Source organism: Micromesistius poutassou (genome assembly GCF_964030765.1).
Source record: "Micromesistius poutassou genome assembly, chromosome: 16".
Lineage (NCBI taxonomy): Eukaryota > Metazoa > Chordata > Actinopteri > Gadiformes > Gadidae > Micromesistius > Micromesistius poutassou.
Window position 1 is genome coordinate 5,271,806 of NC_140286.1, and position 21,529 is coordinate 5,293,334.

Below are 21,529 nucleotides of genomic sequence, written 5' to 3' on the forward strand. Positions count from 1 at the left end.
CACAAGTGAGTGGTGACTTTACATTGCCACAGCCCGCCTTGCTGCCACGTGAAGTACTTCCTCTTCTAGGTTTCGCTATCCCTCTCAACTGGGATGAAAATAGTGACTTTTGGGGTAGGAAGTAAGTATCTGTCAGATAGAAACATGATGTAGTGTCACAGATAAAACCAATAATAGAGGAAGGCCTGAATGACTTGAATAGACTGTTGGAAAGTACAGAAATCATCATCGTCAGTGTTGTCATTGTAGTTAAATACAATTGAACTGAATGAAATAGAATTGGACACATTGGACATATATTGGACATATGATTCGGTAGGCAGATGGTATGTTAATACAAGTGTATAGACCCTACATTTAAATAAATCGAAATACAATGACCTTTCAAATAAAAAAATATATTGTTTAAAATAACCCACATTTATTTAACCCTCTGCTGCCTCAGCAAAAGGTTACCTTCTCGTAACACAGATGTCCCCTCGTCTACCTGGAAAAAAAACGCTAACGTCTGAGTCTGTCACACGGAGCAATTGGCAGTCTCTCTGAGTGTCATACAGGAAGAGAATCATCAGTGGGGACAAATAAGTTAGGGCTCCGATCGACTGGTGGCACGCCTGAGTCACATCAGGCCTGCTCATACACCATGAGTTGCGGCCGATAGACTTAAAAATAACACTTTTGGATTTCAAGAGTGCATATAAAAACACATGAGAGCACTAAAGCCATGGTTACCAAGTTGCCAAGGGAACAAACGGTGGAGCGCTGAGGAGCGGTGACATTTGTGGAGACAACGTGAATCACGATATCACGTGGCGGTCGTATTTTTAAACGCAAGAACCACGTCTCCAGACTTAAACCTCTCGTCACTTAGCTCTGATCCCATAATATGTTATATTGATTTGTGGTCTGAGAATTACACTGTGGGCTGCTCCTCCTGTCTTTACCTCTGCTAATTGGCGCCAATTGTTGCTCTCCTATCAAATTAAAGGTCCCCGAGGGAAATACATTGTGATCGTGAGTCGTACAGTACGTCTTGACTTTGAGAAGGTATGGCGTCCTGCACGATGTGAATTAAATACCTGCTTTTAGATTGTTTTTAATAGCATAATACGAAAACCAAGTTCTTCATAACACTTTCTTTTCTGAATACAGCACATTTGGTCCTGAAGTTTGAGCTCCAGGAAACTTGGTTGGATGTTTGATTGGTTTGGTCTTGGGGCCTGAGTTCCAGTGAAAACCCCGGGCAGCGGGGAACACCCCCATTTCCCCTGACAGACTATTAGGAAGAAGAAGACTTGGGAATTTTTAAATGGACTCAAAAACCCCATTTAACCAGAAGTAAAAATAGGTTTGATGAGTTACAGCGAGCTTCAACAAGAATGGAAGTTTTCCACCAAAATGTGTGGATGATTAATTTTTCTTTTTATTGGATTGACACAATGATGTAGGCCTACTGATAATTCAATGTGTGAGTTTATTGATCATTGGTTGTTTCAAACCATTCAAAGCGAAACAATCCACGCATACAACAGGCCTATATCATGGACTGTAATGGAAACGGTCGTCATTTTCATCCCAAATAAACACATATGGGATATTGTGCTCATTGAGGCTGAAGAGAAAACGTGGCCACAGGGCAGATACGGAAAACCCCTCACACCGTTTAGGACACGATCTCACTTGTAGCCGCCCTGAAACACGCCCTGCAAAACACGTGTGGAAGGTGTATCGGCATTTTCATCCGTGCGGTAATGACAATATATATTGTATTCACAGTGGGCCATAATAACGTTCAGATTCTTTGAGTAGGAAAATACCTGCTGGCATTGAGCACGAGAATATCTTCGTAAGTCTGACGCACAGACACGCAAGCGCCACCTCTTCAAACTGCGCTTCTATTAGCCTACGTACGTACATAGCCAAAAGCCAGTGTACCCAGCTTTATCTAATTACTTAATTAGACTAGATAACTTAATTTTATTTAAATTAAAAAGCTACTAGGTCCTATGCATTACGAATGATATGATGATTAATGTTGTGTGAGTTGCGTATTTGCATACATATTAAGTCATTGACTGGTTCCGTTCTTCTTCGTAAAAAATAAAATAAAAAGGTACCGTCGTCCCATCGCTTGCACTGAGTTTAATAGAAAGGAAGGGCCGTTTGGGTTTGGTGAATGTGGACGGTCCTGGTTGGTACCCGGGAAGTTGGAGAATACAGCCTGTGTATATAAATCTATTTTGAGCCTATTTTCTGGAAAAGGTGGCAGAGGACTGTGTCCGGTCTGGCTCGGGAATGATGAGAAGAGGAAGGTGATGTGTTGATTCTAGAAGGCGTCACGGCGTGGCGTATAGACGAGGTCCCACATGAAGGGTCAAAAAAGACCCCGAGGGTTAAAGCAAATTGTTTCGAAATTCAATTACTTTGAGTTTTAAAGAGTTTCAATGGTGTCGAACAATCATCTTTGTGGGTCTTATACCCTCGATTATCATTCAGGTCTTTTCTGACTGAGTCTGGAAACTAGAGTTATACTGCCCTCTGTCGGGAAAGATAGACGTTGTTACAAAAACGTCATTATTTTAAAGTAAGAAACAGCAATCGTTTAAGAAAGTATGCCAAATAACAACCAACTCACCGTAAATAAATAATTGTAATTTGGATTTCAATTGTAAAGTGACTTTTATTCGTCAGTTAAATGCCTACTTTTCGTCAGTCATTATTCACGCACTGCAACATTAGGCCTTTTTCAAGCCCCTTCCTTACATTATCTGAAGACACAATTTGCACTGCGACTGCAGTGATTAATTCCCTGTTGCAGTACCCCATCATGCCACTAGATGTCATACCATCGTTATCATATAGGCCTACCAACTGTAGCTGTAATGTCCTAAAGGGGGGGGGGCGGTCTCGTCTACAATAGGTTGCTACTAAACAACACAACCGGCTGCAGTATTGGGCTTGTTTTAATGTTTTATTCAATGCACTGTCCTATATCGATATAAGTGGACGTTTACCGGCAGTATCGCATGATAATAGATAGGCCTACATGACAACACGGGTGTCTTCACCTACATGCTTCATCGGAAACCCGACAGCATCCATCCCATCCCTACGGGTGTCTTCGTGTCTTTGAAAACCGGAGTGAGTGGGGGAAGAAACTACGGGATCACTTAAAGATCGATTTAATTGTTCCCAATACATCGACCAATCAGTCCGTCGCCCAGTTCTCCAACCTCAAACGACCTCTGGGCGCAGACTCGCGCCAATCAGCGTGCGCGTGGCGATGTTGAGCGCGATGCGCATTCGTGCGGGTCACTAGCGTTGTCATAAAACAAGTGTGGTGGTGGTGACAAGTCGCACGCCGTCGTTGAAGCAATGCCAGGCGTAACAAAGTACAATTTAGTGGACGATGTACACGATTTGAGGATCCCTATGCACAACGAGGACGTGTTTCAACATGGGGTGTGCTTCGAGGCGAAGGTAAACGTACAGGTCTTCCTGCTGCAACAGATCATTGGAAGTGGCACATAGTGGTGTCATGCAGTTATTATTATGATCATCACTTGTCTGATAAGCTACGCTCTCTCCTTCTGGTGAGCGATTTGAGACCGGACATTATGATGCTAGCTGGGAGTATTATATGTTCATAGAATTAAGATTTCCCTTTTTTCTTTCTTTCCTCATGGAATGTGCAGTACATAGGCAGTTTGGAGGTGGGTCGACCAGGCAGCCGAATGGAGATAGTTGCTGCAATGAGGAGAATACGGGTAAGTGACATAAGTGACCGGTTTGAACTAGTAACTAGGTAACCAACTATTAATAACCGTACAACTGTTTGTGTTTGTGACATTATTGTGCATGTTTTTTTCATTCTTTTTAAACAGGAAATGTTTAGCCTGGCCACATCTCTCTCTCTCTCTCTCTCTCTCTCTCTCTCTCTCTCTCTCTCTCTCTCTCCACCCTCTCTGTTCATCCCGCTCTCTCCATCCCTCCATCTTCAGACACTCTCTCTTCTCCCTCTCTGTCCCGCCCTCTCTCTCCACCCCAGCCCCCTCAGCCCCTCTCATCCCTCTCCCCCATCTCCCCCATCTCCCCCATCTCTCTCTCTGATTCACTTAATTTGCTATGCATATGTTTAAAGAACCCTTAGTCATTCCTATCTTCAGCATTCATTATTATCCATAGGAGCTAGTCCGTACATGTATCCTGCTGATTTCTAAGAAATCATATTAAGCCATATGATACACTGTATAATGGCTAAATCATGAGATACAAGCGGATTACAGAATATTACAGTCTGTGCGATTATTCTCAGAATCACAACCGAACATTTTTTTCCTCGTCAATCACAGTTCTCCTAATTCCAGATTAGACTCTCGAACCATCAGTTTCTTTTTGCACTCGTAGTCTAATCCATAGCACGGCGAGTCAATACATCGTAAAGTCCTGTACGAGCCACAGCAAAACATATCCAGCTCACGAGACGGATCAGCGTGTTGTCTGTCATGAGGTCGTGACCCCGGGCGTTAGGGGTCTCAAAGAGGATTTAGCCGTAGCGGTGGAACATCTCCTCTGTTGTCACCGGGAGGTCAGACTGCATCCCCACCCCCCTCCCCTGGTCTTAGTGTGTAATCCACCGACCGTCCTGGGTGCGGTACTACCCACCCACCCATAGAGTGTAAGGTTGTCTGTGTGAGGTTATGGTGCTGTCCGGGTTTATGGAGACCCAGACTAGTCTAGTGTAGTTAAGTCTGGTGTAGACTAGTCTTGTGTAGTCTAATGTAGACTAATCTTGTGTAGTTTAGTGTAGACTACTCTCGTGTAGTCTAATGTAGACTAGTCTAGTGTAGTTTAGTGTAGACTACTCTCGTGTAGTCTAGTGTAGACTAGTCTAGTGTAGACTAGTCTAGTGTGGGGTAGTCTATATTACTACAGTAAACTAAATCACATATCCACACACACACACAGACACACACACACAAGACAAACCGTTATGCACACACATATAAAAAAAGAACACAGTGCTGAGAGTATGGATGGAAAGTAAGCTTTAAAAATTAGGGAATCAATATTATATTAACTTTTTTAAATTGTTTGTCTTCTATGGCGCCAGAAGCAGGTATTACGTGTGATTCTGTGGGTCTCAGGCGTATTTTTGGTGGCTGTGCTGCTGAGGTAACCATGGCTTCTTTAAGTATCATTTATAAACAGACCTGAAGTGCTATGCAGCTTTGTAAGAAAGCACTTCATCATGGATGGAACAGTAAATCACTGGTGAAGGACCACCACCAGAACAGCGGCTCCATCCCACCTTTGATCTCCTCTCGATCCACGTCTCGTCTGACGTGTCCCATGTTCTCACGTGGCAGAGGCTTGAAGCCGTCGCCTGTCGGATGTCGGCCCTCAGATCTCAGCTCATTCGCGTGACGCAGGCGTTTGTCCCCGTCTATGTAGCGTCTGTCTGGAAATACAGGAAATACTTTTGGAACACGCTTCTCTCAAATGCTTCTCGTTTTTTTCTCTCAAAGCTCGCTGGAGCCTAGCATCACGTAGCGTCGTTCTCAGCACACACAGTTGGTTTTAGGTGAAGCACTATTTTGTTTTCTTGTTTCCTGTATGAATTGACATGGAAATAACAGGCCATATCCACATCCCGCTTGTGACTAGAGCGTCTCCCTCACTGCAACACGGACACACTCACAACGGACACACACCTTCCACGCCTTCTTCCATAATATATACAATATGCGCTCCACTTTATGTAGTTACGTTTGTGTTGTGTATAACATGAATGTAAACATGTATACCTATGTTTTGAGTCATTTATTGTCTTCTTACTGTTCTGTTCCATTTTGCGTTAATGTACCGCAAGCAAAATGAGACAGCCTTGGCTGTGGTTCTACTTTTAAATGTAATTTCATTTGAATTGAATTGAATTGAATTGAATTGAATTGAATTGAATTGAATTGAATTGAACTGAACTGAACTGAACTGAACTGAACTGAACTGAATTGACTTGAATACGATTCTTTCCCTTCTCTCTCTGCAGTACGAGTTCAAACTGAAGAACGTGAAGAAAAAGAAGGTCAACATCATCGTCTCCACAGACTTTGTCCGGGTGATTTTGCGTAAGAAGAGGAAGGTCAGTCGTGTATCGCAGATTTTCTTTTTCTTTCGTTTTTTTTTTTTTCAGAATTTTGTTCCCGATGTTCCTCATGTTTCTGTCCTGGTGCTTGCAGAGGAAAGAGTGGTCCTGGGAGGACAACGCCATTCTGGTGACTCAGGACCCCATCTACAGGTGATTAACAAACGTTGTTATTAGACACCATGAAGGAAATGCCCTTACAGAGTGAGAACACTGCAAGGCCCAATCACACGGAACCCTCTTGAGCAGCAGGGGGGCAGCTGTTTTGCCGTTGTGTCCAATGGGAACCCAGGGTTCTGCTCGCTGCTTTTGCATTGTGAAGCCTTGAGGGTCTCGCATTTATACCAGAGAAAACATCCATAAATGGAAACTTCCATTGGTGTTGTAGGTTTAGATGTAGAGGCAGCTTTGCTAACAGTCAAAAGGTGCAATGCGCTGCTATGCTTTTTTATACGCCTAAACCAAAAAGCAGTGTCACATGTTACAGCCTGTAAACGTTTTCACTGTGATCGGAACCTAACACATCAAGTTTCAACCTTGAATAGATCCAAAAGGCACAGAGATGAGATAACCTGATAAAGATAAGATGGGTTGGGATGGGATAGGATGAGATGAGATAAAAATAAAAATAAGACGAATGAAATAAATGAAAGAATTGGATTGGATTAGAATGGCTTCGGGTGTATCCTTTACCTCGGACTCCCGGGGTTAAAAGATGTGATCATTCTTGGGCGTTTAAATAACCGACAAAAAAACAACAACATAGTCCTCCTGCCGGCCGCGAGCTGCCACAGACGGTAACCATGTGACCCTGACGCCGTGTCTCCAGGATCTTCTACGTGTCTCACGATGCCCAGGACCTGAAGATCTTCAGCTACATCGCTCGCGACGGCCAGAGCAACGTGTTCCGCTGCAACGTCTTCAAGTCCAAACGAAAGGTACGGCCACGGTACGGCCACGGTACGGCCACGGTACGGCCACAGTATGGCCACGGTACGGCCACAGTACGGCCACGGTACGGCGCCGGGAGGATTCGGTGTCCCAGCGGCGCAACACACACAAGTGGAGGAGGAGACACGGGTTTGATTCTGACCCTGTGCTACTGTTTTTTTCTTCTCTGTGGTACGACCCACTGTCCTGTCCATAAGGCACACAAATCCCATAAAGATATATATATAATCCTCTTATTATGATAATAGTTTGACTAACCCCACAACACACACGCACACACACACACTCATATAAGCAGACTGACAAAATACCCAGTAATTATTAATTGAAAGTCCTGAGATGTACACACTGGCCGATGTGATGTGATGTGAATGATTAGGTACCTTTTCTCTCAATGCTAGATTGAGCCAACGAAACCCCTCCCACACACTCACACTAACACACACACACACACACACAGACATCAAGGAGATAGCTCTCTTCATGCATTACGGACCTTGACTATGGAAAATAAATGATTTGCATGCTCCCATCCACATCTCTCATCCACATACAGAGAGAGAGAGAGACTCTTCTTTCGCCATCTCTCCTCTCTGAACAATGACTGCCATCTCCTCACCATGGAGACCGGGCCATCAGGGACGCTGCAGAAAGCGGAATACACAATTCAAGAGGTGGGGAGAGAAGCGGGAAAGAAGGAAAAATATCAACGGAAGAAAAAAAAGCAGGGCTTCTTATTGGAACCCTACCCTTAATGACATACTGACATATGGCTTTCTAAGGTGGCTGACACCCACCTGCACCCTAAGGATATGGGGGAGATGAATCATTCTCTGGGGCCTGAGGGGGGGGGGGGGGTCTTATCTGGGGGTTGCAGGAGTGAGGAGGGGGGGGGGGGGGGGGTGCGGGGCTCTTGAAGAGTGGGAGCAGTAGCTGAGAAAATCTGAAGATCGGAGCCCTTCTCCCCCTGGCAGTGGAGGGTCTTGATGTGATCCTCGTCTCCGGGGCTTAGCGGTGTGTCCAGCGCGCTGCGTGGTAGCGCTCTGACAGCTCACCAAGTCCTGTTACGTGTACGGTTTGCTTTACACATACGTTTATATGAACACCGACACTGGCATCAAGCAGTCACTGCCAGCCTTCTGAAGCTGTGGCGGACGCCCCTTCTTCCTCATTCTTCTTCTGTGGTGTCTTCAATGGTCTTTACTGTAGACCAGGTCTTCTTCTGTGGTGTCTTCAATGGTCTTTACTGTAGACCAGGTCTTCTTCTGTGGTGTCTTCAATGGTCTTTACTGTAGACCAGGTCTTCTTCTGTGGTGTCTTCAATGGTCTATACTGTAGCGGATGGGGACCAGGTCTTCTTCTGTGGTGTCCTCTATGGTCTATACTTTAGCGGGAGGTGACAGGGTCTTCTTCTGTGGTGTCCTCTATGGTCTATACTGTAGCGGGAGGTGACAGGGTCTTCTTCTGTGGTGTCCTCTATGGTCTATACTGTAGCGGGAGGTGACAGGGTCTTCTTCTGTGGTGTCCTCTATGGTCTATACTGTAGTGGATGGGGACCAGGTCTTCTTCTGTGGTGTCCTCTATGGTCTATACTGTAGCGGGAGGTGACAGGGTCTTCTTCTGTGATGTCCACAGACTGTATACCAGGTCTTCTTCTATGGTTGATTGGCACCCGGTTCATACTGGGTGCAAATTGTTTTATGGACCGGACCAGAAAGAGCCTAGAGCTACTGCAGTGGAAGGTGGTGTGTGTGTGTTTGTGTGTGCTTGCGTATGTCTGTGTGGCTGTGTTTGGTTGGCTGTCTCCATGTGTGGCTGTGTGTCTGTGTGGATTTGTTTGTGTTTGTCTGCGTGTGTGTGTGTGTGCGTGCATACGTTTGTGGCTGTGTCTGTGTTTGTGAGTGTGAGTGTGTGTGTGTGTGTGTGTGCATGCATGTGAGTGTATGTGTGTGTGCGTGCATGCCTGTGTGTGTGTGTGTGTGTGTGTGTGTGTGTGTGTGTGTGTGTGTGTGTGTGTGTTTGTGTGGCTGTGTCTGTGTGTGTGCGTTATTCATGGTGTACTTGAATGACTTGTCATCACTCACCGTCACTACCCCTGCAGAGTAGAGACACAAACACCGCCCTCACATTTACCACCGAGGCCGAATGACGCGTCCCATGGTCCGGCTCTTTAGATTATGAGCTCATTGCCGCGGTTATATTAATTACCTCAAAGCATGTCAAAACACTGTCCAAATAGTATTTTAAAAAGTGTCTGAACTGACAAATTGACGGCTGACATTTTACCCAATTAGTACTACAAGATATTTCCACGTCCCCGCTTTGAAATCCTCCTATGAGCTAATGGCTAACACACAGCTGGCCAGCGTGTTTAGTCACTCCTGCACAATCCAATCAGAATCCCTGAAGGGGTCACATGGTAGTCCTCCTACGTGGCATCACATGCCTAATTACCTGGCCTCCTGTGCAGATGGAGGTGGGCATGTTGGAGGCAACATCTGGTCCTTAGAAGATGTCCTCAGTACTGAGCTGTGTTTTTAAATATCTGCCCCTCACACGTCATGACTATTGATAGAATATTTGCTTCATGATCATATGATCTCTGTAGTATGCATATGATGTAGATTATGTAATAGCATTTAACACCTCGCATAGTAGCATGCCATATGCTACCTGCTATATTCTGTGCACTGTTATTCCACACATATTTGTCGTCATATATATTCTTGTCATTTTGGCTTTTCCATTTTGACATTCGGAGCTATGAGCCCCTTCAGCTCAACATTTCTCCTTCTTCACTTTAAAGCCTCCAGAATCTTTTTCCCCCTTAGAGCAAAACCAGCCAGATATATCTAGTCACGTTGAGCCATCCTGGACAACAACCGTAGGTCAGCACGATTCTAACCCACTCTAGACTCTAGACAACATAGTTTGTGAGTGCAAAATAAACACAGCTGTGTCTGCGGAAGAGCGGCTTAGAAAACGATCAAAATGATGTAAAACGCAGTTAAAACTACCAGCAGGGAACAGCAGGGTTAAAGGTCATTGACATTTTACCATAAATACCCAAGCTGGTTTGATTCCCAGCCGCACCAGGGCTACCTGTCTGCGGGACGGAGCCATCCATCACCAAGACAGCGGTATTAGCCGGTAGATTGAGTAGACAAGGTTAAGACGATGAAATCCCTGCTGTAAATATCTAGCGGCGATTCGTCGGTCCTCCTCTTCTCTCCCCTCCTCCGCTCATCCCTCATCCCTCATCCCTCCTTCAACGTGTTATTAGATTATTTCCTGGAGCTTTTAGTCTCCTTGAAGACAGTTTGTAGCCTTTCATTTTGCTCTATTTCCTATGTTGACGTTTGTGTCTGCACCACACGTTGTAGTTGGGCAGCACCTTTCACACGGGACAAAGTGGGAACAAGAAATTAAACAATAAACAACAATAAAAAGTAAAACGATGATATGCGCAGTACACCCACACAAAAACACACACTATGTTGAGTCTGCCCTGACAACCTTTTCTCCTTTCTCTCTCCCCATCTGGTCCCCTCTCTCTCTCTCTCTCTCTCTCTCGTCCAGTCTCAGGCGATGCGGATCGTCCGGACGGTGGGCCAGGCGTTTGACGTGTGTCACCAGCTGAGTCTGCAGACGGGGGAGGAGGGGGAGGGAGAGGGGGAGGAGGGGGACACACAGGGGGAGGAGGCTGGACCAGGTGACCACGCACACACACAAACACCATGTGCAAGCACACACATGCATATATACACAACACAGGCATACGCATACACACACGCACATATACAACACACACAAATACCACGTGCACGCACACACATGCATATATATACGCAACACAGGCATATGCATACACACACATATTACAACACACACATCGCCATATACAAACAGCTGCACGTGCACACAACCACACACACACACCAGAATAACATGCACGTGTGGGAACACACACACACATACACATATCCACAGGCACATCAACACAGGACAAATTAGAGTTTAGATTTTTCTTAGGTCACAAATATTGTCACTTTTTATCATATCAACCCTCCAATACACCACACTTTGATTTGATTGACAGATGACGAATCGTTTTGATAGCCTTGACGGCTCTGAGGTGTCTCTGTTAGCATAGATCAAAATGGAGGCGATCTCCGGTCTGGCTCTGAACAGAGCCGCTCGGAGAGTCTTCTCGTCAGTTTCCCATTTCAATACACACTCTGTCGTGGTGGATCCCTCCATCCCATTGTGCACACAAGCCACAAAAGCCTGAATCCATGGGAATCTACTATTCCTCTGCCTCTGCTCTCGCTCTCGCTCTGTATTTATCCCTCTCTCTCACTCTCACTAACTCTCTCTCTCTCTCTCTCTCCCCCATCTCCTGTCCGCTGTCTTTCAGCCCACACACTTCTTTTATTCTGTTTTCAATCACACTCACATCATGCGGTGACGCGCGGCGCACACACCGCTGACGTGAGCGGTCCGCGCTGTGTGGTGAGCCATCACATTTCATTGTTATTCGCTCCTCATCATGTTGATGTTGAAGAGCCAGGAGGAGCCCCTTCACGTCTGCAAACATACATCCGCCGTTGCTCGAGAGCCTCCCAACACCCAGCTGAATTATTCACACAGGTTTCAGCTGTGTTGAAGCGGCGTGGCTGAAGCCCAAGCTAAGCATCCTGCGCAAGCTTATGGAATATGTTCAAAAGACATGACCGTGGAATTGACATGGGGCTCTATTCCATCACGCTCACACAGCCTTTCATGGGTACGCTCCACCACCAACACATTAGTGATCAAATTAAAGCAAGCTGTTAGCAACAGCATTTTATTGTATTGACAGATCACAGCTCCAGCTCCAGCTTTGTGTGTGAGTGTGTGTGTGTGTGTGTGTGTGTGTGTGTGTGTGTGTGAGAGGCCCTCTGCCAGCAGCAACCCCTCTATTGCTTTGTCATCCTACAGAAAATTTACATTCCTAAACCCTTAAAGAGACAACCCAACATCTCCCTGGTATTCCCTTTCCTTTCCATTCATCCGTCTCCATTTATCTGTTCCACTCTCCCTCGTTCTCTTCCTCTGTCACCCTTTCCTCTCAATGTGAGTTTCTTTCCATCTCTCACTTTGTCTCTATTTTTATGTAACTCTGTGTTGCTTTCTTTCTTTCTCTCTCTCTCTCTCTCTCTCTCTCACTCCCGGCTGCTTAATGATACCTCCCCCTCTCTGTTTCTCTCTATCTCACTGCATCTGTCTCCCTAACCAATATGTATCTTTAAGCCTCTCTCTCCCTCTGTGTTACATCCCCTCTGCCTCAACCGCCCTCCACCTCTCGTTATCTGACTCTCACCATCTTCATTACTGTCACTCTGCATCCCTCTCCCTCTTCCTCTCTCTCCATGTAATGTGGATTTCTCTCTCTCCCTCTCTCTCTCTCTCTCTCTCTCTCTCTCTTCATTTAATTTAAATGTCTCTCCCCATCTAATGTGTATGTCCCCCTCTCTCCCCATGTAACGTTTATGGCTCTCTCTCTCTCTCCATGTTACGTGTATGTCCCTCTCTCTCCATGTAACGTGTATGTTCCTCTCTCTCCATGTAACGTGAATGTCTCTCTCTCTCTCTCTCACTCTCTCTCTCTCTCTCTATGTAACGTGGATGTCCCTCTCTCTCTCCATGTAACGAGAATGTCCCTCTCTCTCCATGTAACGAGATCTCTCTCTCTCTCTCTCTCTCTCTCTCTCTCTCTCTCTCTCTCTCTCTCTCTCTCTCTCTCTCTGTGTACCGTGCATGTCTCTCTCCCTGCAGCTAAGAAGCGCGTGGCATTGTGCGAGGAGACTGACCTTGATGTCACCACCGAGGAGAGCCTGGACGGCGTGTCGTCGTCAGAGGCGGAGAGGAGCAAGCGGGACGACGGCTTCACAAACAACCTCAAGGTAGCGCTATATTATATTTAAGCAATAGATCACGACAGGCTGTGGTATACTCTCATTATACCGCGTTGTCCGTCAACAACGCGCAGCGGACCCCCTTGACTGTTACGTACGTAAGTATAGCGAAATGAAAGTCATAGACACCCTCAATTTTGAAAAAGCGAGAAAGTCGGAAAAGCATTTTTTTTTTTTTTAAGAAATACAAAAAAGTAGTCCCTCCTGGCTGCCTGCAAAGTGTACGGCGGTTGCTATGCAACACACTGTAGCGTCCTTCAGAGAGAAGGCTAGGCTAGAGACGGTAGCTTGGTTCGCCGTCAATTTAGCCTACTATCGAGTTCACTCACCGTGTTCACTCACATTGCTTTACAACATTTCCACCCTCTCCAGCAATCAACATATTTTTAGGCTTTAGTGAACTATGCTATTGCTTTTATATATAAATAAACAACAGTTCAAGTTAGGCGCGGAGTGATACTGAACTCTGTAAACTGAACGGGCGTCATAGCTGTGTGTATACGCTCAATATACAACAGATGGGAACCAATCAGATCGCTTGATTTAAGCCACCCGTTTTATAAATATCATATATATCATATATATTATACAGTACATATCGTTTATGGGTGCAGGGGATGTGCCATACATGGTTAATGTATGGCACATCCTGGTCAGACCTTGTCAATCCCTTGTCAATCCCTAGGATTGACAAGCCCCCCCCCATTGGTTGTGATGCCTATCCTATCTAGACGAGCAGATAACTATAGAATCATCACATAGAAACCTACAGACAGAAGCAGACAGACAGACAGACAGACAGAAAGAGGCTGACAGGCCGATATACAGATGCTGACAGACAGGCAGTCAGAGGCTGACAGACAGACAGGCTGACATAGAGAGAGAGAGAGTTAGACGCACAGACAGTTCTATATATGTATGTATATGTAGGCCGGTGGTAGATAGATAGGCAGAGGTGCATACACCTGTATTTGAGTGTCTGTATGTACATGGAGGTGTGACATTGTTCACAGTGACTGCCATCTTTAAAAGGCTTCATCCCCCCCTCTGTGCGTCTGCAAACCTGCCTCTGAATCTACCCACTATAGCAAAGGAGAGCCTCTCCACAACCACTGCAGAGATCACCCATTTAGTCACCACACTCCCTCAGTAATGTAGCCTAACTCTCAGCATAGCGGCAGCTATGTGGCAGTAACAGCATTAGATTGTTCCCTAAAGGTTGTGGGTTCAAAACCCAATGGCCACAGTCTACCTGAAGTCATCCTTGAGCAAGTTGCCCTACCCCCACCCCCCCCCTGGTCTTTACTAGCATGTATCGAAATCTGATCCAATAGTCACCGCAAGACGCTTTGGATAAAAGCGTCTGCAAAAAATGGTTAATCCCAGCATGGCTTATGTGCCAGTTTCACGTATTTAGGCAATATTTGAGCTGAAAGATTAAAACGATAAAAGCCCCCCCCCCGCTGTAGGGCTAAAGAGCTTTACAGGTCTGTGACCCAACGACCGCCAGGATGAAAGGGAGCGCTCGCTTCAGTGGTACGAGATTCCTTCTCAGAGATCACTAATGTAAAAAATGGATGAGGCTCTTGAATATTAATGACATCAGATGGGTTATTCATTTGGAGGAAAGAAATCCACGACCAGCCAGGTCTCTCTCATGGCGTAGCTCCAACTGACGGTCCGATGGACCAATCAGACGCGAGGCTGCCGCCAGATCCTCCTTGCGTTTCGCAACAATGGACGCAAACTCGATTGTGTTCTTTCATTTCTGTTTTTCTTTCATCTCCTTCTTTTGGGTTGAGACAAGAGATGGGAGGCTGCCGGTTCATAACACTGCTGGGACGTATGTCTGGTGTATTCCCACCCGATGTCCTTCTGCACTTGAACGTCCTGAGTCCCATCGCCCCCGCGTCTGGGCTAGCACATCTGGGCTAGTTAGCCTCCTGCTAGCAGTAGATTACTGAAACACCAACACCAGCACCATTGAATCCACCTCACGCACAACAGAAAAACTCCAGCCTCCCGATCACTCCCTTCTCCGGCCGTTTGAGGTCCATTTGTCAAGCCGTAATTACAGTGAGAAACCATCGCACGGACCATCACACGGCAGCCTGTCCAATCCATTGCCATGCGTGCTATTTATAGATGGATGATTCAGTCTGCCCTCCGAGGAGCCCTAATTACGCCTCGTCTTCCCTTGAAACGGGATCGGGTGATGTCATCCCTGTGGTTTAGAACGCACGTGTGACGTTGTGTGTGCACGTGATGTCATGCCTGTGTATGTGTGTGTGTGTGTGTGTGTGTGTGCGTGTGTGTGCTCAGTGAAAGATTGTAATTATCAGGATAAAAGTGCCCCAGGTCAGCAGATAGCCTATCTGACGTCCTCCGCTGTCCCCCTGACCCAGTACCACAGCCACCCACCGCAGCCTACAAGAGGTTCCTTCCCCGGTTCCTCTCGTCGTGGTCCTTGTGTTCATCCCTCGTCTGATCTTCGCTGTCTCTGCTCCAAAGGACCCGCCTCTGCTGCCGAGCTGCCCAGCGCTCGGTGCCCCGCCGGGGGGTGTGATGAGCGTGGAGGTGTCCGGACCGGTGGAGCTCCAGTTGCTCCAGAGACAGCTGCAGCAGCAGGAGCAGCAGGCACAGGCGGCCGCAGCCCAGGTGGAGCACAGTGCAGTGCACTCACACACACACACACACATACACACACACGTGGCACATCACATACATGCATGCACTCACACACACACACGCATGCAGTGCAAGCACATATAAACACATGCAGCACAGTCACATACACACACATGCGATGCATGCAGTCAAGTCACATGCACACACATACAACACATGCAGTGCACTCATGTACACACACACACTAATGCACAACAATGTGTATGCCTGCATGTGTTTTTGTTTTTTCCCCCACTAGAAAAACAGTGACTTTAGAATTAATGAGGAATCATTATTGTTATGCACCAAGTAGCAGATATCAAAATCACAAACAATGTGCTTCTCTGTATGTGGTTTATTCTCAAAATAGTTTTTTTTCCAGATAAAACCTCCAGAAAAAAACGATCACTGGAGAATAATAGAAGAATTATGGTTATCAGTCAACAAGCTGCATATATTCGTTATTTCTGGCTGTATGTCATAATAAAATCTAAAGATATTGAATGAGTGCATATTAGCATAATCCCTCCTATCCTGCCACGTATCTTGTATTTTCTGATTGCCTGTGCTCAAAATGCAGCATTCATTACCAGCTTGCTTAATGAACAAGGTCTGTTGTGTGAGATGCAAATGAGCGTGGTGAGGTTTTATAAACAGGTTGGTAGTCATGGGATTTAATCTAATGTAATTGTATGAAAGACAGGGAATTATGAGATGCTTCTAGACACATTTGGACTCTAAATATATACATATTGTATGGGGTAATACGCCTTTATGGATAAAACATAAGACACACAGAAAAGTCTGTTGAAAGAGACATGGATACATAGCATAGCATAGGTGGGAATGGAACCCAGATCACTTCAAGGTATAATTTCAACATGATAAGCACAGAACAACAAAGTTGGACCAGTGACATCATTGGTCCGTGATTTGTTATCTCCAAATCGACCAATGACTCTCCTCTCCTCTCTCCTCTCCTCTCCTCTCCTGTCCTGTCCTCTCCTCTCCTCCCCTCCTCCGTCCCCAGGTGTGTGTGCTCCAGGAGCAGCTGACTGTGGAGGCGTGTGGGCGCGTGGAGGCCCAGGCGCGGGTCCAGAGGCTGCTGCAGCAGAACACTGACCTGCTGCAGCACATCTCCCTGCTGGTCAAACAGATCCAGGAGCTGGAGCTCAAGGCGGCCGGCCACCTCCACTCCAGTGAGTCGCCCCCCCCCCCCCCCTGACAGCCCGCTCTGCTCCTCTCCTCTCCTCCGTTCTGTTCTGTTCCGTTCTCTTTCCCTCCGTTCTGTTATATTCTGTTCTGTTTTCTTCCTCTCAGTTCTTTTCTGTAGTGTTCAACTCATCATGACTTCCTCGCTGTAATTTGGTGCATCATGCGTGTCCTTTTAATTACATTTCACATTAACGTTTAGTCACTAAGCACACGCCCTTAAACCAAAAGTGTCAATCAAAGTTTGGAGCAACTGACACAAACTGAGTTAAACTGCTGCACAAGCAAGTTTCTAGGTAACCATTATGTAAACTGGGATCTCACTTGGCAGCATCTCCCCCCCCCCCCCCCTCTCTCTCTCTCGCTCTCTCTCTCTCATTTTCTCTCTCTCTTGCTTCATTGACTTTTCGTTTTCTTCCAAAATGGCTGCTTCCCCTCCATGTTTACTCTCCCCTCAGCACTTTCTTGGCCTGTCCTCAGTCCTCTCTCTCCCTCTCTCCCGCTCTCCCAGCTGGTTATAAGTAACGTGGGCAGTCTATTAATTATGACCCAGTAGACAGCTCCGAGGAGTCCCAGCTGCTCCGAGCTCCGAGCCTGCAGCCAGCGCCGCAGTGCAGCCGCAGGCTCCTGCATTATCAATGCCGGACGCTACGATTGGGCAGCAGCGATGTCCATCTGGTGCCTCTAATCCGGGTCCTTCTTCCTTCCTTCCCCCCCCCTCCGTCCCATGGTGGTCTCCTTTCCCCGGGGTGATCGGTTCTGCTGAACTGTCTGTCAATCTCTGTTGGGTTTTGCTCTCTCTCTCTCTCTCTCTCTCTCTCTCTCTCTCTCTCTCTCTCTCTCTCTCTGTCTCTGTCTCTGTGCTTTAACTATGCAACATTTCATCAACTTCATTTTCGGATTGTTTTCTCGGGGGGGAAAACGACCGTATTTCTTAGTTTGTTTACCTGTGCGTCATTAGAAGTGCTTTAACAAAGGAAAACCCCTTTCTCTCCCGCTCTCCCTGTCTCTCTCCCTTCCCGCCCACTTCCTGTCCTGCGTGCCGTCCTTCCTGTGCTTGGACCACCCAGTGGGCTCCCAGGACAGCCTCCTGGAGATCACCTTCCGTGCCAAGCCCCCCAGCCTGCAGCGGGACCCCCTCACCCCCTCCCCCTCCTCGGCCACGCCCCTGGGGCCCCTCCACCTCCACCTCCACCCGACCACCACCACCACCACCACCACCAGCAACAGCAGCAGCGCCAGCAGCCCCTGGATCTCCCCCCTCCCCGGGCCCTACTCCCCCAGGGGCCCGACCGGGCCCGGCGGCGGCGGCGGCGGCGGCATGCGGCTGGAGTGTTTCCGCTTCTCCACCCGGGGCCCGGGGGGCCTGGGCCACGTGGAGCCCGGGGGCCCGGGGGGGCTGGAGCTGGGGGAGACGCCCAGCGACGGGGCCCCCAGCATCGGGGAGGACGGCTCCTCCCCGCTGGGAGAGCAGCAGGTCCTGGGGGCCCTGGAGCTGCTCCGCTTCCGGGAGTCCGGGATCGGCTCCGAGTACGAGTCCAATACGGACGACAGCGAGGACCGGGACAGCTGGGGGCCCGGCGAGGGCGGGGCCCCGGTGGGCGAGGGAGGGGCCGGCGTTGGCGTGGTGGTCGGACGTCTCGCTAACGTCCTCGACGCGGAGGGCCCGTCCGATAGCTTAGGGGACGACATGGCGGTGTAGGGCCCCCCCCCCCCCCCCCGTCTCTCTCTAACCCCGGTGTATTTCTGTTGAGTTTATTTGATTGTTACACGTGGAACGTGTGTTATCTACTGTGCTATCTGTGTGTGTGTGTGTGTGTGTGTGTGGGTGCCACAAGTTTGATTCTCTGTCTTCTCTGGGGGGTGTTGTACTCCTTACTGACTTGGGGTTGTGTGTCCCCACAACACACACATCCGTCCCACCCCCGTCCGTACACACACACACACGCACACACACACACACCCATCCTTGTAACACTGTGGTCTGTGTTGATAAGCAGCTCTACAACGCAACACTCAGCATGGACGCATCAGTCACCGTTTGGTCGTCGAGGACGAGGAGGAGAAGCCAACCGTTGTCATGGATATACTAACACACTGTTATTTATTTATTTTTTTCATGTGGGATCGTCATTGATGACATGTCTGTGCTTGCTATGACACTGTGTGACACATCTGTAATTTAAAATCACATTTTAAAAATAAGCATGTACTAAAAAACATTTGTCTTTACAATATGAACTATATATTGCTTGAATCAAGTAAATATCACGGACAAAACTACAATCATTGTGTGGGTTTCATTCATTCTGTTCTCTAGTGACTATACCTTGGCTACCTTGACTAGTTGATTTAATTACGTTCTCTGAGTCAGACGCGGGTATCTCTGCCGCTATTACTGTGAGGCTACAACCACGAGCACCTTGACCGGTCATACGACCACGTCACAGGGGCGTGACACGGAGAAGTCATTTGGTGCCAAAGCCCACGGAGCAGGTAGGCCGACGGGTCGGTGTGCCATCTCCTCTGGCTATCTACATAGTGTCGCTTGCTTGTATTTCAACGGTCAGCGATATCGCAGTGGGCCAACTTTTATTTTTGTTTTATGAGGACAGACCGTAAACTAAATTCCCTCAACATCTCTCTCTCTCTCTCTCTCTCTCTCTCTCTCTCTCTCTCTCTCGCCCTCTATCTATCTATCTCTCTCCCTTTCTCTCGCTCCCTTTCTCTCACACACTCTGCTTGCCTTTGTATTATCCAGTTTAATACCTCTTCATCAATCCCCAAAATCTCTTCTGACATTTATTTTCAAGATAATGCGTGTCTGGTTGCAGTGCTCAGAAAATGAAAAGTGCTCCCCGGAGAATGAAATGACCTTTCCGAGATGCTTTCCCCTTTTGTGCTTTAAAACCTGCATTCAATCTCGCAATAACGTTAACAAATTCCAGACATCACATTCATGTCTACAAGTTTACAATTTGCTATGCATTTAAATGTACATTTACAACATGCGGTTATCGCAGTTACAAGCACACAAGCAATCTCTTTCTTGCCTCATTCCATTACAGCGACACACACACACACACACACACACACACACACACACACACACACACACACACACACACACACACACACACACACACACACACACACACACGGACACACTGACCTTTCCATCGGGGTTTTTTTCTTCGTTGTTGTTTCTATCCGGCTTTGAAGGGGTAAAAAAGTGGGCTATTCAGATCTGTGGGTGTACATCCTTCCCATCTCGCCAAGGATACGGCTCATTGTCACCGCCAGACTGATCATGCTCCGCTTATTTGTTGGCTCACACCACCAGCGTGCTGCTGCTCTGCAGATAAAGCAGGCGGAGTGTAGCGCCCATTAGCCGCCCAGCTGCTCGGGCCGCCGCGTGGTGCAGCTCCGTGATTAGAGCTGCTGGAGCAGATAGTGTCCAGGGCTCCACAACACTTCAGCGGATAAACTGCCGGTTTGTAATGGACCCTGTCCCCTGATGACATATTGTAATATATAAACATAACACCGAGGTGTTATTGTTGATGTGGTGTTATACTGCTCTGCAGAAAAGCAATGCTGGTTGCTGTGTTCGGGGCATGCACCGTTAGGTCTACTGGGGAACTGCCCAGAGCGGGCACTTTGTCTTTCTGTGATTGGTAATGTGATGTTATGGCTTCGGCCTAGAAGGGGTTTCTGTTCATTTTGTTGTTATGTTCTCCACTTCTAACGTCTGAAAGCGAATGACTACTATGATTCAGTTATCACGCACAGTTTTCATAACATTTGGGACGAGGTGTATTGGTCTCTCTCTGGGTAGTGAGAAGGTCAAAACTCTCTCCCTCTGTCTCCGAGGCGATCATATCATATTAAAACATATTAACATGGTCCTTCATTTGAAGCACCATTTGAAAACCCATTTCTCCTCATAACAATTGCAGACAGCTACGGAAAAATATAAAGCTGTGGGTTTCAGTTCCTTCAGCCAAACTTCGTCAAGTTTCGTCAAGATGGGGTACGCATTTAATTTGTGTGGAAAATGAACTCAGTCATCAGTCTGCTTCATACTGTACAGACACAGCACTAACAGACGTTTCATTACGTTCAGCACTTCCCAATAACACCAGTTTGTTCAGTGAAGCCAGAGTTGAAAGTGTGGTATGCCAGCCTCTGCATTTTCCCTCTCTGTCTTCTTGTTATGGTGTCATAGCTGTTATAATAGCCATCTCTTTTTCAGTAATTAACAGGTTTAACTCCAAAAGATGTAGAATTACTCTCTGTCTCTGTGTGTGTGTGTGTGTGTGTGTGTGTGTGTGTGTGTGTGTGTGTGCGTGTGCGTGTGCACGTGTGTGCGTCCCTCTCTCTCTCTCTCTCTCTCTCTCTCCCTGTCTCTCCCTCTCTGTGTCTTTCTCTCTCTCTCTCTCTCTCTCTCTCACTCTCTCTGTCTCTCTCTCTCTCTCTCTCTCTCTCTCTCTCTCTCTCTCTCTCTCTCTCTCTCTCTCTCTCTCTCTCTCTCTCTCTCTGTCTCCTAGCCGTTGGAGGACGACCGCAGCCGTTTGTTTCCCTCCTCCGGGGCCAT

At 47.2% G+C, this 21,529-nt stretch overlaps 1 protein-coding gene across 1 annotated transcript; it reads left to right on the plus strand.

Annotated features, from left to right (window-relative positions):
- Window positions 1–3,375: 3,375 nt before the first annotated feature.
- On the plus strand, window positions 3,376–18,634 carry LOC311361272 (carboxyl-terminal PDZ ligand of neuronal nitric oxide synthase protein-like; the record flags this gene model as incomplete). The annotated part of the gene is made up of 12 exons (XM_084481451.1): window positions 3,376–3,480; window positions 3,696–3,767; window positions 6,050–6,142; window positions 6,240–6,298; window positions 6,975–7,083; window positions 10,676–10,808; window positions 12,914–13,041; window positions 15,565–15,711; window positions 16,751–16,919; window positions 18,003–18,088; window positions 18,157–18,173; window positions 18,217–18,634. 12 exons carry the CDS (start codon window positions 3,376–3,378, stop codon window positions 18,632–18,634), a joined length of 1,536 nt encoding a protein of 511 aa, XP_084337577.1.
- Window positions 18,635–21,529: the final 2,895 nt, after the last annotated feature.